General features: G+C 60.7%; 2 protein-coding genes and 1 long non-coding RNA gene across 4 annotated transcripts in view; 1 reads left to right on the top strand and 2 right to left on the bottom strand.

Moving 5' to 3' along the window:
- Positions 1–16,776, bottom strand: part of CDC42SE1 (CDC42 small effector 1) — a 119,565-nt gene that overhangs the window by 12,489 nt on the left and 90,300 nt on the right. The gene's annotated exons all lie outside the window — the stretch shown is intronic.
- On the top strand, positions 380–2,674 carry LOC135403878 (uncharacterized). The gene is made up of 2 exons (XR_010425513.1): positions 380–1,058; positions 2,113–2,674. It is a non-coding gene; the product is annotated as an uncharacterized LOC135403878 (long non-coding RNA).
- SEMA6C (semaphorin 6C) lies at positions 10,551–16,771 on the bottom strand (the record flags this gene model as incomplete). Its single annotated transcript, XM_064638352.1, has 9 exons — positions 10,551–11,381; positions 12,070–12,126; positions 12,410–12,465; positions 12,569–12,646; positions 12,732–12,878; positions 13,345–13,581; positions 14,360–14,515; positions 15,252–15,377; positions 16,485–16,771. Coding segments are annotated over 9 exons (1,902 nt in total), but the record flags the coding sequence as incomplete, so codon positions are not given.

Genomic DNA, 16,776 nt, shown 5'->3' with positions numbered 1-16,776 from the left:
CTGATTCCTGTGAGGGGATTCAGGGGACCCCCGTCCCGTGAAGGAAGGGTTTGGGGGACCTTCAGAGGGGGATAGGATGATCTTGGGGATCTGAGGAGGGGCACCCCTGTGAGGGAAGGGGTTGGGAACCCTCTGAGGGGGGTGATCTGGGGGGTCTGAGGAGGGGGCACCCCCATGAGGGAAGGGGATGGGGGACCGTCTGAGAGGTGTGATCTTGGGCATCTGAGGATGGGGAATCCTTGTGAGGGGATTCAGGGGACCCACCCCCCCGTGAAGGAAGGGTTTGGGGGACCTTCAGAGGGGGGTGATCTTGGGGTCTGAGGAGGGGCACCCCCGTGAGGGAAGGGGATGGGAACCCTCTGAGGGGGATGATCTGGGGGGTCTGAGGAGGGGGCACCCCCGTGAGGGAAGGGGATGGGAACCCTCTGAGGGGGATGATCTGGGGGGGTCTGAGGAGGGGGCACCCCCGTGAGGGCGTTCAGGGGACTCCACTGAGGGAGGAGGTTGGGGAATCCTCTGAGGGGGTGATCTGGGGGGTGTCTGAGGATGGAGGGGCCCCGTGAGGGAGTCGGGGGACCCCCCCATGAGGGAAGGGGCTGAGGGACCATCTCTGGGGGATGGTCTTGGGAGGTTTTTTGGAAGCTGAAGAAGGGCAGCTTTAGATTAAATAGTGGGGATAAATTGTTTTACTGTGTGGGTGGGGAGGCCCTGGCACAGGTCGCCCAGAGAACTGTGGATTCCCCATCCCTGGAAGTGTCCAAGGCCAGGTTGGACAGGGCTTGGAGCAACCTGGGATGGTGGAAGGTGTCCCTGCCCCTGCCAGGGGGTGGAATGAGATGATTTTTAAGGCCTCTTCCAACTGAAACCATTCCATGCTTCCAAGATGTTTCAAAGATGCTAAATACAAGGGAAACAGTGGTAAATGTATCCCTGATCCCACTTTTTCCCAGGAAACGGTGCAGAACCAGGTGAAGACTCATCCAGAGAGAACAAACCCCATCACCAACACCGTGGCTCTCACCACTCTCATTCTTCAGCAGGCACCAAACCCACCTCAGGTAAGGTTTTATGGTTGCCTTGAGGGGGAAAATCTTGGGGAAAAAATCCAGGGTCTCCCACCAGTAGAGGGCAGGTGGATATTTAGTAAAGAGAAAGGGCTGAAGTGCAGCCAAACACGCCCAGCAGCTGCTTCCTGCCCCGGGATGTTTTACCACGGGAGGTAACAAAGGAGGTTCCTACAACTGGTGTAAACAGAGGTGGTTCCAGTGCGAGGGGCTGCTCACTTTGCTGCAGGTTTTTGAGTGAGTGTTTTGCTGTTTACAGCCTGTTCAGACCTTCTCCTGGTGGGAGTTCAGCCTTTAGTCGGAATAATTTTTCCTTTTCCCATCCCTTTGGGGTGGAAATCCATCCCGTTCCCTCTCTGCCTTTGTTTCACTCTGGTCCCCCTGTCCCGTGGATCCCTCTCGAGTCCTGTGGATCCCTCTAAGTCCCTTGGATCCACAAATCCCTTGGATCCATCCAGGCTCTGTGGCTGAACAGGATCCCCTTGCAAAATCCCCCCCTCTCCTTTCCATAATCCCCTTTTCCAGTGCCACCAACACGTGGGCTGGCCTCAGATACCCCGGGATTTTCCCTCTAAGACACTTCCAGCGTCAGTCAGAGCTTGGAAACAGCCCGGGCTGGGCCTCGTCAGGAGCTGGATTTCTCATTTCCCACGAGGGGGCATCAGCGACCACCTCAATCTCAACAAAATCTCCCTTTGACACTCCCAGATAATGATTTTCCCTTCTCTCTCTCCTGTTTTCGAGTAGGAACCAGGATCTTTAGCTGGGCTGAAGGTTGGGAGGTGCTGAAGTCTCTTAAGCCTGAGTGTTTTCACCTTATTGCATGAAAATAAACCTGGTAAAATCAGGTGAAAAAGAGAGAAAACGGGTTTCAAGGGTTAAATCAGGAGAACTTTAGGTGAACTTCCCTCTGTGTGCTCGTAATCTCCTCATCTACGCTGGCCCCGAGGAACAGGATCTCTTTTTTTTCCCCTTTTTAAAGAGGAATTGTGGGTTCTCTGCACCGAGCTTGCGCCCTTTAGGTAATTTCCTGTTCCATTCTCCCCAGGTCTGCATTGAATAGGAGTCACTGTGGTCAATTGGAGGAAGAAACATTGTTTTTGGGTCCAGGAGGGCTTGTTTATGTCCTTTCAATCCCCCTCCCACTGCAGGGGACGTGGTTTTCCCGGAGCTGAACCCCAGAGGGGAGCAGGAAAGGCCCAAAATGCTGAAATCCAGTGACACACGTGGCCAAACTGTGCAGCAAAGGGGCAAGGAATGGAAAAATATTCTTTAGTTTTCACAGTTTTGAAAGTAGACCCATCCACACCCCTCAGTCAGACCCAGCACATCCAGGACCACCGGGAATAGCTTCGTGGGGGCTTTAAATTCAATTAAAATTGAATATACTTCATAGCTGGTTTTTTTTATCTCTGGGTGATGAAATTGTTGCAATATTGTTGGCAGTTTAAGAGGTGGAAGCCAGTTTGCCTTATTTTGGGCCAAGAAATAGATGATGATAACACTTGGGTGACTTTGGGTTGTTTATTTATTTACTTAATCCCAGTGGAAACTAAATAAAATGAACAGCGTGTGGATCCCAGAGGAGATAAATGGATTTTTGTCAACCACCAAGGTTTGTTGCCCTTGATGTGCTTTAACAACCACTTTAAAAATAAATGAGGGACGTGGAAACCCAGCCCTGACTTTAACACACAAACCTGGACAAAGAGTTTGGAGTGAAATTGTCTCCCATGTTTTTGGTGATTTTTTCTTAGAGAAAAGTTCGCGTTGTGTGTTTGTTTTTGCTTTTTTAAAATCACCTTTTCTGCCGTGCCTGACCTTTAATTAACCCCAAATTTGATGAAAGTGGAAGTTTATCTGATCCCTTCACTTCTCAGTTCCGTTCTTTTCCCCCAAGCCAAGCACTTTTTTTTTTTTTTCCCTGCAGCCTTAGAGAGGAGTCATTTAAATTCCTGAGGCTGCTGGTGCCACCCCACTGATTCCTTGACCTGTGCTGCTCCAGTGCTTTCCTGTCTGGCACCAGCAGCGGGTCAGATCCCGGTTTCCTGTGCTGGGAGCAGGATGCAGCCAAGGGAAGGGCTGTGCAAGGAAGCTTTGCAGAGCCAGGGCTGCTCAGCAGCTGCCTCCAGCTCCAGGGGGTTCCTTTGTGGAGGAACTCACACCAAACCAACTCCTGAAGGTTGGAAAAGACCTCCAGGATCCTTCAAATGGACTCCATACTCTTTGGGGGGGGTGTTTTGAACCTCCAGACCTTGGCTTGATGCTCTTTGAGGGGTGTTTTGAACCTTCAAACCTTGACTCGATTCTTTTTGGGGGGTGTTCTGAACCTTCAAACCTTGACCTGATGCTCTTTGGGGGGTGTTCTGAACCTTCAGACCTTGACCTGATGCTCTTTGGGGGGTGTTTTGAACCTTCAAACCTTGGCTTGATGCTCTTTGAGGGGTGTTTTGAACCTTCAAACCTTGACTCGATTCTTTTTGGGGGGTGTTCTGAACCTTCAGACCTTGACCTGATGCTCTTTGGGGGGTGTTTTGAACCTTCAAACCTTGGCTTGATGCTCTTTGGGGGTGTTTTGAACCTTCAAACCTTGACCTGATGCTCTTTGGGGGGTGTTCTGAACCTTCACACCTTGACCTGATGCTCTTTGGGGGGTGTTTTGAACCTTCAAACCTTGGCTTGATGCTCTTTGGGGGGTGTTCTGAACCTTCAAACCTTGACTTGATGCTCTTTGGGGGGTGTTCTGAACCTTCAAACCTTGGCCTGATGCTCTTTGGGGGTGTTTTGAACCTTCAAACCTTGACTCTGCTCTTTGGGGGGTGTTCTGAACCTTCAAACCCTGCTGGTTTTCCCCTAAACCCCTGCTTTTGCCAAGATGCAGTGATATTTTCCTTTTCCTACCCACACTTGCCGTATTCCCACATTGTTTTCCCTGATCCCAGGAGCCTCAAGCCACGCACTGGAGCTTTTCCCCTCCGGTTTCTATTCCAGGAAGAGAGAAGGAAACCCTTGGCTCCGTTTTCTTGGCATTTGCTCCCTTTCCCAAGGTGGGACGGAGGAAGGGGCGGGAGCAAAATGCTCTGTGGGTTCTGCCACCCCCGGGGTCGGTGGCGTGTCCTTGTCACCGTCCCTGGAGCAGCCCCCTGGCACCCAGACCCTGGGTGGGCAGCAGGGTGAGGATACATCCCAAAAGGAGACATTCCAGCTGCCTGTGCCCCCTGGGTGGGCAGCAGGGTGAGGATACAATCCCAAAAGGAGACATTCCAGCTGCCCATGACTCCTGGGTGGGCAGCAGGGTGAGGATACAATCCCAAGGGGAGACATTCCAGCTGCCCATGACCCCTGGGTGGGCAGCAGGGTGAGGATACAATCCCAAAAGGAGACATTCCAGCTGCCCATGACCCCTGGGTGGGCAGCAGGGTGAGGATACAATCCCAAAAGGAGACATTCCAGCTGCCCATGACCCCTGGGTGGGCAGCAGGGTGAGGATACAATCCCAAAAGGAGACATTCCAGCTGCCCATGACCCCTGGGTGGGCAGCAGGGTGAGGAGCAGTCGGATACAATCCCAAAAGGAGACATTCCAGCTGCCCGTGCCCCCCACTGAGGTTGGCAGTGCCAGGTTAAACATCCACAGGAATTCCCGGGGGTTGGGGGTGGTTAAATCACTCCGGGGATGTTTCCCGGGGGTTGGGGGTGGTTAAATCACTCCGGGGATGTTTTGTGGCTGGGATGTTTCCCGGGGATTGGGGGTGGTTAAATCACTCCGGGGATGTTTTGTGGCTGGGATGTTTCCCGGGGATTGGGGGTGGTTAAATCACTCCTGGGATGTTTTGTTGCTGGGATGTTTTGTTTTTTCCCTGCCAACCCGACGCCCTCGGGAGCGGAGATGCCGAGTTGGCCCTTGGCAGTTTGGCAGCCGGGCAGGGACTGGTGTGTGTCCCGTGGGAGTAAATCCCTGAACCGGTGAAACCACGGCCTGAACCAGCCCAGAGTGGATCCCAAATGGATCAGGGCATCAGCCTGAACACACCTCGTGCTGGGAATGGCCCAGAGTGTGCCCAGGGGGCCAAGATGGATCCTGGCCTGGCTCAGGATCAGGAGCAGGGCAGGGATTGTGCCCCTGGGAGGCCTCACCTCGAGGGCCGTGTCCAGCCCTGGGCCCTCAGCTCAGGAAGGACATGGAGGGGCTGGAGCAGGGCCAGGGAAGAGCAGCCAGGCTGGGGAAGGGGCTGGAGCACAATTCCCCTGAGGAGAGGCTGAGGGAGCTGGGGGGGCTCAGCCTGGACAGGAGGAGGCTCAGGGGAGACCTCCCCACTCTGCACAACTCCTGACAGGAGGGGGGAGCCGGGGGGGGGTCGGGCTCTGCTCCCAGGAACCAGCAGCAGGACAAGAGGGGCTCCAGCTGAGCCAGGAGGGTCTCCAGCTGAGCCAGGTTGGATATTAGGGAGGAATTCTTTCCAGGGAGAGATCAGCCCAGGGAGGGGGTGGATTCTCCATCCCTGGAGGTTTTTAAGCCCAGACTGGATGTGGCCTCAGTGCCATGGGCTGGGAACCACGGCGGGGTTGGATCAAGGGTTGGACTGGATGATCCTGGAGGTCCTTTCCAACCCGGCTGATTCTGTGATTCCATGATTCTGTGATTCCATGATCTGTGATTCCATGACTCTGTGATTCCACGGCTCTGTGATTCCATGATTCTGTGATTCCATGATTCCGTGATTCCACGATTCTGTGATTCTATGATTTTTATGATTCTATGATTTTTATGATTCTGTGATTCCACGATTCTGTGATTCCATGACTCTCTGATTCTATGATTTTTATGATTCTATGATTTTTATGACTCTGTGATTCCATGACTCTCTGATTCCACGATTCTGTGATTCCATGATCTGTTATTCCATGATTCCATGATTCCGTGATTCCATGATTTTTATGATTATGATTCCATGATTCTGTGATTCCATAACTCTGTGATTCCATGATCTGTGATTCCATGATTCTGTGATTCCACGATTTTTATGATTCTATGATTTTTATGATTCTATGATTTTTATGATTCTATGATTTTTATGACTCTCTGATTCCACGATTCTGTGATTCCACGAATCTCCCAGTTTTCCCAGACGCACATAAACAATATTCCACAAAGCAGGGCAGAGCTCCAGGCTCTGTCTCCCCGAGGGATGTCATTCCCTGCCCACTCCAGGCTCTGTCTCCCCGAGGGATGTCATTCCCTGCCCACTCCAGGCTCTGTCTCCCCGAGGGATGTCATTCCCTGCCAATTCTTCCAGCCTGTCCCAGGGATACTCCATTATTTGGATTAACTCTGGGGCAGGAAAAGAGGATTAGGAGCAGAGCAGCTCTTTAACACACACACAGAGGTTACATCAGTCCTGTCTGTTTACAGACTTTCCCTGCTGAAAAACCCCAATTTTCTGAAGCTGTTAATTATTCCCAATTATTTGCCAAATTACTACGAATTATTCCTGGCTTGGGACACAAAGGGGGAACTGTTGAGGTAGCACCACCTTCAGTCTCTCACATGAGCTTTCTCCTGCCTGCTTGGCCAAATTTGGAGCAAAAAACTTCATGTTTACAGATTAAAAGATGTTTATTCCCTGGAAATTTGCATGTGCTCAAAGCTGCTTGGGAGCTTAGGGACGGGAATTATCCAGGAGAACTTCCTATTCCTCAAGTTCACCCTGTCTGGGCTGCAAGTTGCATTATTGAGGCATCAAAATGGGACTTTTCTTTTTTTCCCCTCACAAGTTTTTGGGTTGTTTGGTTTTTTTTTTTAAGATGCAGATTTTTGACTTGTCATCGGGTATTTCAGCCTCGGAATTGTCAGGCCACAGGGGCTCCTCTTTCCCCCCAAACCCATCTGCTGCTGCTGGGACATTTTGGGAAACCCCCAGGGCACACCCCTGATCCTCCAGCTCTGACTGTACCTGTGGGTTTTTTACTGGGGTGGGATTTAGGATTTCCTGCCACCTCCCAACCCCGCTGTTTGCAGAGGGAAAGAACTCCCATTTTCCCTCTTTTTGGTTAAATTTGGGGCTGTTCCAGGCGGTGCTGCCTCCCCCCCTCACCCTCCCTTTCTTAAAAGGAGCTTTTAAACCTTGACCTGCAGAGATCAGCAGCTTTCCCCCCAAAATTCCTCCTGGCCAGGATGTCAATACCTGCATTGTTGGGAAGGGGGAGAAATCCCTCCCTGCCAGAGCAGCTGGATTAGTGCTGAGCTGCCTGGGAATTCCAGCCCAGGCACAAACTTTGGGCAAGAACCTGCAAATCCCAGGGACCTCCACAAAACCCACCCTCCTGGGGTGTCTCTTTAAACATTTTCAGAGCTGTGGGAGGGATTTTTTCTCCTTTTATCCACGTTTTTGTCATCCAGAACTACGAATTTTTCGAGTTGAGGTGTTTGTCAGGGAATGCCAACCTTCACCTGTTTGTTCCAGGAACGACCTGGGGGAGTTTTTCCACCAGACCATCCAAAGGAATCATTAAAAAATTCCTTAATTTTTATGATATTTAGGCAAATATCCTACTTGTCACAGTTTAAACTGATTGCACATGGAAATCCAGCTCGGGACTTGGGTCATCTCTGCAGATAAAAATGTCTTTTTTTTTTTTTTTTTTAACTAAAATTTGTATTTTTTTAAAGAACTCAAACCTTTTTATTTTCCCTTCCCCAAAATGCTGCTAATTTGGGTCTGTTTGAACTAAAAATCGACAATTTGGGGGCTGCCTTTGAACTCAGAACCTGCACAACCAGACGAATCCAGGCAGATCCTAATCCTGGGAGTTCTTTATGGATTTAAAGGACACTGTCAGCTTTTGTTTTGCCTGAAATCCCTGTTGTTACCTGTAAATCTGAGGAGTTTGGCAGCTGTTTGTGTTGTGCCTTCCCTGCTCGGTCATTGCCACCCTTCCCACCAAAAAAAAGGTGATTTTTACCCAAAAAATCCCTCCAGCTGGGGAAGAAACTTCCCCTGCAGAGGAGGAAATGAAAAATAACAAGTCCAGGGGGCTCATGGGAACTGATTTGGGTTCTTTTGGGGTTATTTTCAGAAGAAATAAAGCTGGGAGTGTCGCTGCCTTTGGGGGGGAATCCCCTGATTTCAGTCTCCCTGCACAGAAGGGGCCCAAAACCGAGGAGAATTTGAGCCCTGCCTGGAATTCAAACCCGGGAAAAAAACCAAAACAACGAGGTTTTTAAGGCCAGAGAGGCATTTTTGGGGCAGTAAATTCCCTCCCCCAGGAATCTGTGCCCACGCCTGGAGCCTGGCATCCCATCCCTGCCCGTGTGGGCAGGAGAATCCCGGGAGAATCCCGCCTGCCCTCCCTCTGCCTGACCCCCTCTGGGGGCAATGAACCCCCTCTGGGGGCAATGAACCCCCTCTGGGGGCAATTAACTCCCTCTGGGGGCAATGAACCCCCTCTGGGGGTAATTAGACCCCTCGAAGATGTCCCAGTTATCCCAAATCCCTGTAAATCCGGTTGGGATGAGTGAAGGAAACCCCACGGAAACCCCAAATTCCCTCCTCACCAACCTGGGCAGTCTGAGCCTGGGGGGTCCCTCCCTCCTCCCCCCGCCCTCTTCTTGGGGCCAAACCCAATTATTTGACTATTCTGGGCTTTTCTGGGGTTGTTTTGATGGCTGGAGGAATGGGGGCAGGTCCCTCTCTGGGGCAGGAACTCGGGGGCTCGGCCCCCCTTTCCCTTTCCTACTGAAAACGCAGAAATTTCACCATTTTTGCTTGTTTTTGGTGCTGTATTTTTTAATAAAATCCCACGCCGTGCACGGCCACGGCCCAGCCCTGCTCCTACACGGTAGGACCAGGAGTGTCACCCCTCCCCGGGGTCCCCTGGGTGGGGAGGGGGGGCAAAAAGGGGGGGACAGGAGCTCCCACCACCCCCCTGCCCAGAGCAGAAAATAAATTAGAAAGGATCAAAAAAAAAAAAAAAACAAAAAACAACAAACCCTGGGAAATTGGGGACATGGAGAGATTGTCACTGCAGGTTAGGGATGTGGGGACCCCAAAAACCTCTGTGGGGTCAGCTGGGGGATGTGGGGACCCCAGAAACCTCTGTGGGGTCAGCTGGGGGATGTGGGGACCCCAAAAACCTCTGTGGGGTCAGCTGGGGGATGTGGGGACCCCAAAAACCTCTGTGGGGTCAGCTGGGGGATGTGGGGACCCCCAAAACCTCTGTGGGGTCAGCTGGGGGATGTGGGGACCCCCAAAACCTCTGTGGGGTCAGCTGGGGGATGTGGGGACCCCAAAAACCTCTGTGGGGTCAGCTGGGGGATGTGGGGACCCCAAAAACCTCTGTGGGGTCAGCTGGGGGAAGTGGGGACCCCAAAAACCTCTGTGGGGTCAGCTGGGGGATGTGGAGACCCCAAAAACCTCTGTGGGGTCAGCTGGGGGATGTGGGGACCCCAAAAACCTCTGTGGAGGACACAGGGACCCCCCATCACCACGGGCTGAGAGCTGGGGGGGGCTCAGGGGTCCCCCGGGGCAGAGGGATGGGGGGACCCCCACTGGGGCCATCCTGGGGACAGGGGGACCCTCCCACAGGGCAGGGGCTTGTTTGGGGGTCCCTGGCTGCATTTGGGGGTCCCCCATGGGCACTGGGGATTGGGATGTGCCCCGGGGGGCTCAGGGGTCCCTCGGCTGCATTTGGGGGTCCCCTGTGGGCACTGGGGACCAGAGTGTCCCTGGGGGGCTCAGAGGTCCCTCAGCTGCAGTTGGGGGGTCCCTCATGGGCACTGGGGACTGGGATGTGCCCCGGGGGGCTCAGGGGTCTCACAGCTGCAGTTTGGGGGTCCCGTGGGCGCTGGGGACCAGAGTGCCCCTGGGGGGGGCTCAGGGGTCCCTTGGCTGCAGTTTGGGGGTCCCGTGGGCGCTGGGGACCAGAGTGCCCCTGGGGGGGGCTCAGGGGTCCCTTGGCTGCATTTGGGGGGTCCCCCGTGGGCACTGGGATGTGCCCCGGGGGGGCTCAGGGGTCCCTCGGCTGCATTTGGGGGGTCCCCCATGGGCACTGGGGACTGGGATGTGCCCGGGGGGCTCAGGGGTCCCCTGGCTGCAGTTTGGGGGTCCTGTGGGCACTGAGGACCAGAGTGTCCCTGGGGGGGCTCAGGGGTCCCTCAGCTGCAGTTGGGGGGTCCCCCATGGGCACTGGGGACCAGAGTGTCCTTGGGGGGCTCTTGGGTCCCTCGGCTGCATTTGGGGGGTCCCCCATGGGCACTGGGGACTGGGATGTGCCCGGGGGGCTCAGGGGTCCCCTGGCTGCAGTTTGGGGGTCCTGTGGGCACTGAGGACCAGAGTGTCCCTGGGGGGGCTCAGGGGTCCCTCAGCTGCAGTTGGGGGGTCCCCCATGGGCACTGGGGACCAGAGTGTCCTTGGGGGGCTCTTGGGTCCCTCGGCTGCATTTGGGGGGTCCCTCATGGGCACTGGGGACTGGGATGTGCCCCGGGGTCTCAGGGGTCCCTCAGCTGCAGTTTGGGGTCTCCCGTGAGCACTGGGGACCAGAGTGTCCCCTGGGGGGGGGTCTCAGGGCCTCCCGGGGGCCGCGGGCAGCAGGAGGGGCTTGGGGAGCAGGGGGGGCTTCATGGACAGGGAGCGCTCGAGGGGGGGGCCGTGCCGGGGGCCCCCCCAGGGCGGCCCCCCCGTGCCCAGCGAGTACATGCGGGTGAGCCCCCGGGCCGGGGGGCTGGCGGGGGTCCCCCCCAGCGACAGGCTCTGGGCCAGCGGCCGCCGGGGCGGGGGGGGGCTGTCGGGGGGCACGTCCAGGCGCAGGGGGGCCCTGTCGTGGGGGGCCAGGGCCAGCAGGGCTCGGGGCTGCACCCGGTTGGCGAAGGAGCCGCTGCTGGGGGGGGGCCCGGCCCAGCCCGCGCCCCCCGGACCCCCCTGCGGCCGCTGCAGCGGCTCCTCCCGCGCCGCCCTGGGCGGGGGTCCCGGCCCGGGGGGCTCCGGGCACCCCAGGCCGCCGAGCTGGGCGCTCTGGGGGCCGCGTCGGGGCTCCGGCGCCCGCTCCCGGGGGGTCTTGGCCGGGGGCTGCGGGGTGGGCTCGGGGGTGGGCAGCTCGGGGGGGTCGCGGGGCAGCGCGGGGTACAGGCGGGGCGCGGGCGGCTGGGCGGGGGTCCGCGGGGCCGGGGGCTCCGGGGGAGCCTTGGGGACGGCGGGGCGGTGGCAGCAGGTGGCCACCAGCCCGGCCCCCAGGGCCCCCAGGGCGAAGGCGCCCAGCACGCAGCCCACCAGCACCGGCAGCGGCACCGCCAGCGCGGCCCCCGGCCCGGGCCGCCGCACCCCTGCTGATGCGACCACCCGTCAGCACCGCCGAGGGGGGCTGCACCCCCCAGAGCCCCCCCCTTGTTCCCCTCACACCCCCGGGGGTCCCTGTCCCTGCCTCCTCCTGTCCCTGGGGTCCCCCTCCCACCCCCGGGTCCCTTCCCGGTCCCTGGGGTCCCCCTCCCACCCTTGGAGTCCCTGCAGTCCTTGGGGTCCCCCTGCCACCCCTGGAGTCCCTGCGGCCCCCCCTCACCCCTGGAGTCCCTTTCCTGTCCCTGGGGCCCCCACCCCAGGGTCCTTCTCCTTCCCGGGGGTCCCTCTCCCATTCCTGGGTCTCTTCCCTGTCCCTGGGGGTCCCTTCCCTGTCCCTGGGGTGTCTCCCCCTCCCCAGAGTCCCTGTCCCTCCCCAGTCCTTGGAGTCCCCCTCTCCTGTCCCTGGGGTCCCTCCTCCCCAGGATCCCTCTCCCAGCCCTGAGACCCCCCTGCCCCGTCCCCAGGGTCCCTCCCAATCCCTGAGACCCCCCTGCCCGGTCCCCAGGGTCCCTCCCCAGCCCTGGGACCCCCCTGCCCCTGTCCCTGGGATCCCTCCCAGGGTCCCTCCCCAGGGTCCCTCCCCAGCCCTGGGACCCCCCTGCCCGGTCCCTGGGGTCCCTCCCCAGGGTCCCTCCCCAGGGTCCCTCCCCAGGGTCCCCCGGTGGTGTCACTGACCGTGGGCCAGGTCCCCGTCCCCATCCTCGTCCCCGTCCTGCCCCACCACCGGCGCCTCTGTGGGGGCACAGCAGGGTCGGGCCAGGCCCCTCTGTCCCCTGGAGCCCCCCTGACCCCCGGAGCCCCCCCATGTCCCCTCAGCATCCTCCCCATCCTCCGGCATCACCCACGTGTGCCAGGGCCACCCCAGTGCCACCCCGGTGCCACCTGCATCCCCCCCGTGACCTCGTGTCCCCAGAAATGCCCACGGTGACCCTTTATATCCCCGAATATTCCCACGTTCCCAGTGCCCCCATGACTCCAAACCCCCCTCAGCGTCCCCCACGTCCCCCCAGTTCACCTTGGCAGGTCCCGCTGATCCCAAGGGATCCCTCCACGTCCTGCTGGAAGCCACTCCTGGGACACACAGAGGGGACCTCACCCTCTGTCCCCGCTGTGTCCCCAGGAGACCCGGGGGGAGGGAAGGTGGGGGACCCCCAGAAAGGGGGGGGACACTCACGGGAGGTCCTCGGAGAAGGGGACGCAGCCCTCGGGGGGCAGCCAGACACAGTAGGGGTCCCGGGCAGCCAGGCAGCTCCTGAGGGACACGGGGGGCATGGAGCGACCCTGGCACAGTCCTGTGCCTCCTCACACCCCCCCTGTGCCCCCCGTGCCCCCCTCACCTGCGGCAGGAGCCGTGGCGGCGGCAGCGGCTCAGGGGCACCCGCACGAGGCACCCGGCGAAGGCCACGAGCAGCTCCCGGCCCGGGGGGTGCAGCTCCAGCCCCAGCACCCGGCTGGGCACCCCCGAGACCCCCGGGGCCCGGCACCTGCCCCCCCAGAGTGCCCGGGGTGAGTGAGCCCACCCTGGCACCCACAGACCCCCAGAACCTGCCCCCCCAGAGTGCCCGGGGTGAGTGAGCCCACCCTGGCACCCATAGACCCCACAGACCCCCACAGACCCCCAGAGTGCCCGGGGTGAGTGAGCCCACCCTGGCACCCACAGACCCCACAGACCCACAGACCCCCAGAACCTGCCCCCCCAGAGTGCCTGGGGTGAGTGAGCCCACCTTGGCACCCACAGACCCCACAGACCCCCAGAGTGCCCGGGGTGAGTGAGCCCACCCTGGCACCCACAGACCCCACAGACCCCCAGAACCTGCCCCCCCAGAGTGCCTGGGTGAGTGAGCCCACCCTGGCACCCACAGACCCCCAGTGCCCACAGTGCCCACAGCCCCCCAGCATCACCAGCCCCCACAGTGCCCCCCAGCACCCCCAGCCCCAGGCCCCCCTCACCGCCCGGGCTCGTAGAGGTTGATCTCCTCCAGCAGCAGCGTCGTGCCCCCGCTGTCCCCGCTGTCCCCAGCCCCGGGGGTGTCCCCAGGGCCCGGGGTGCCCGCGGGGGGCTGGGTGGTCTCGGGGCTCCCCGTGCCCACCAGGACCTTCAGCACCCGCCCGTCCTCGGCGCCGAGGAAGAGCACGGTGTGTTCCCCGCGGGGCCCCGCGCCCGTGTCCGCGGCCAGCTGGGTCAGCCTGTGCAGCACCGGGGCCTCGCTCGCACTCCGGGCCACCGGGGCTGGCACCGGGGCTGGCACTGCCCTGGGGGCTCCCCGCTCGCCCCCCTGGCCCGGCACACCCCGCACAGGAGCCCTGCACAGGGACCCTCCCCGGCGGGCAGCACCCTCGGCCCCCAAACACCCAGAGCCACCACCTCCCCCCGGTGTCCCATCCCCAAGGGCACCCTGTCTGTCCCCAAGGCCACCCTGTCCCCATGGCCACCCTGTCCCCAAGGCCACCCTGTCCCCAAGGCCACCTCTGTCCATCCCCAAGGCCACCCCTGCTGTCCCCAAACCCACCCTGTCCCCAAGGCCACCCCTGTCTGTCCCCAAGGCCACTCTGTCCCCAAGGCCACCCTGTCTGTCCCCAAGCCCACCCTGTCCCCAAGCCCACCCTGTCCCCAAGCCCACCCCATCTGTCCCCAAGGTCTCCCTGTCCCCAGCCCACCCCATCCCAAAGGCCACCTTGTCTGTCCCCAGCCCACCTTGTCCCCAGCCCACCTTGTCCCCAGCCCACCCTGTCCCCAGCCCACCCTGTCCCCAAGGCCACTCTGTCCCCAGCCCACCCTGTCCCCAAGGCCACCCTGTCCCCAAGCCCACCCTGCTGTCCCCAAGCCCACCCTGTCCCCAGCCCCCCCTGTCCCCAAGGCCCCCCCGTCTGTCCCCAGCCCCCCCTGTCCCCAAGGCCACCCTGTCCCCAGCCCCCCCTGTCCCCAAGGCCCCCCTGTCTGTCCCCAGCCCCCCCGTGCCCGGACCTGGTGCCGGTTTGGGTGAAGAGGGGCCTGCCCCCGGCGGGTGCCACGGCCCCGTGCAGCAGCGGGTGCTCCTTGGCGAACACCAGGGTCTCGTCGGGGAAGTCCCCGGAGGTGCCAACGCCGGTGGCAGGTCCCAGCCCGGCACAGCAGCCCGGCCTGTGGCACAGGGGACGTGGGGACGTGGGGACACGGTGTCTGTGCCACCCCGGGGGCACCTGGGGGGGTGGGGGGGTCTCTGGGCTGAGGGACCCTGTCCAGGGGGTTGAGGGGGGTCTCTGGGCTGAGGGACCCCCTGTCCAGGGGGGTGTGGGTACCTTGGCTGAGGGACTCTGTTCTCGGGCACTGGGGTGGGGGTACCTGGGCTGAGGGACCCTCTCCAGGGGGTTGAGGGGGGTCTCTGGGCTGAGGGACCCCCTGTCCAGGGGGGTGTGGGTACCTTGGCTGAGGGACTCTGTTCTCGGGCACTGGGGTGGGGGTACCTGGGCTGAGGGACCCTGTCCAGGGGGTTGAGGGGGGTCTCTGGGCTGAGGGACCCTGTGCAAGGGTGGGGTGGGGGTACCTGGGCTGAGGGACCCCCTGTGCAGGGGGTTGAGGGGGGTCCTTGGCTGAGGGACCCCCTGTCCAGGGGTGTGTGGGGTGGGGTTACCTGGGCTGAGGGCCCCTGTCCTCGGGCACTGGGGTGGGGATCACTTGGCTGAGGGACCCTGTCCACGGGGTGTGGGGGGAGGTACCTGGGCTGAGGGACCCTGTCCAGGGGTGTGTGGGGGGAGGTACCTGGGCTGAGGGACCCTGTCCAGGGGGTTGAGGGGGTACCTGGGCTGAGGGACCCTGTCCACGGGGTTGAGGGGGATACCTGGGCTGAGGGACCCTGTCCAAGGGTGGGGGGAGGTACCTGGGCTGAGGGACCCTGTCCTCGGGCACGGGGGTCCAGGAGGCCCCCCGGGGCTCGGCGAAGGGCCCCTCGAAGGATCTCTCCACGTCGGCCAGGTAGAAGGCGCACACGGCCGAGCCGGGGATGCTGCGGGGACAGGGGGTGACACCCTGGCCTTGCCTTGGCCAGGGCCCCTCCGTGTCCCCGTGGTGTCCCCAGGCTCTGTGTCCCTGTGTCCTGTCCCACTGTGTCCCCGTGTCCCCCCGGGAGTTCATCCCTGTGTTCCCACCTGAGTCCATCTCCGTGTCACCGTGTCCCTTATCCCCAAGAGTCCACCCTCCTGTCCCCATGTCCCCACGTGGGTCCACCCCCACGCTTCCATCCCCCTGTTCCCACGTCCCTATCCACGTCCCCCCCATGCCCTCCCCCTGCCCTGTGGCCCCTTGGGCAACCCCCTCCCCGTGTCCCCATAAACCTGTGTCCCTGTGGCCCCATAAACCTGTGTCCCCATGTCCCCATAAACCTGTGTCCCCATGTCCCCATAAACCTGTGTCCCCATGTCCCCATAAACCTGTGTCCCCGTGGCCCCATAAACCTGTGTCCCCGTGGCCCCTCACCACCGTGTGAGTGCACCCCCGTGTCCCCATGGAAGTCTGTCCCCATGTCCCCATGTGAGTCCACCTCCATGTCCCCATCAACCTGTCCCCATGTCCCCGTGGGTAACTCCCTCCCCATATCCCCATGTCCACGTGTGAGTCCATCCCCATGGCACAATACCCTGTGTCCTCATGTCCCCAAACTCACATCCCCCGTGTCTCCATGTCCCCCTGTCCCCATGTCCCCCTTTCCCCCAACTCACATCCCCTGTACCCCCATGTCCATGTGAGTCCATCCCCACGCCACAATCCCCCTCCCCATGTCCCCAAACTCACATCCCCTGTACCCCCATGGCCCCATGTCCATGTGTGAGTCCATCCTCATGCCACAATCCCCCTCCCCATGTCCCCACTCTCACATCCCCTGTACCCCCATGGCCCCACACTCACATCCCGTGTCCCCATGTCCATGTGTGAGTCCATCCTCATGCCACAATCCCCCTCCCCATGTCCCCACTCTCACATCCCCTGTACCCCCACATCCCCACACTCCCATCCCCTGTATCCCCCTGTCCCCTTGTCCCCATGTCCCCACCCTGCCATCCTCCCGTCCCCGTGTCCCCCTGTCCCCACCCCGTGCCCGCCGTGCCCCCCCTGCCTGTTGGGCTGGGTGCCGAAGAGGGCGAGGACGGCGGGGCGGCCGTGCAGGGTCCGGGGGGGCGTCACGGCCTCCAGGACGTCGAAGTAGAAGACGGTGTCGCCGGGCACGGAGCAGCGCAGCCGCAGCTTCAGGAACGACGTCCAGCGCCGCTCCAGCACCCGCGGGGACCCGCCGCGGTCATTGCGGCACACGCGGCCCACCCGCGCCACCAGCACCTGGGGGGGCACCGGGGCAGGGACAGGGACCCCACAGTCAGTGCCAGGGACCCCCAGGGCAGTGCCAGGGACCA

This window comes from Pseudopipra pipra, chromosome 29, assembly GCF_036250125.1.
Source record: "Pseudopipra pipra isolate bDixPip1 chromosome 29, bDixPip1.hap1, whole genome shotgun sequence".
In the NCBI taxonomy this organism is placed as follows: Eukaryota; Metazoa; Chordata; class Aves; order Passeriformes; family Pipridae; genus Pseudopipra; species Pseudopipra pipra.
Note: the sequence above shows the minus strand (reverse complement) of the source record. Positions and strands in the feature narration are given on the sequence as shown.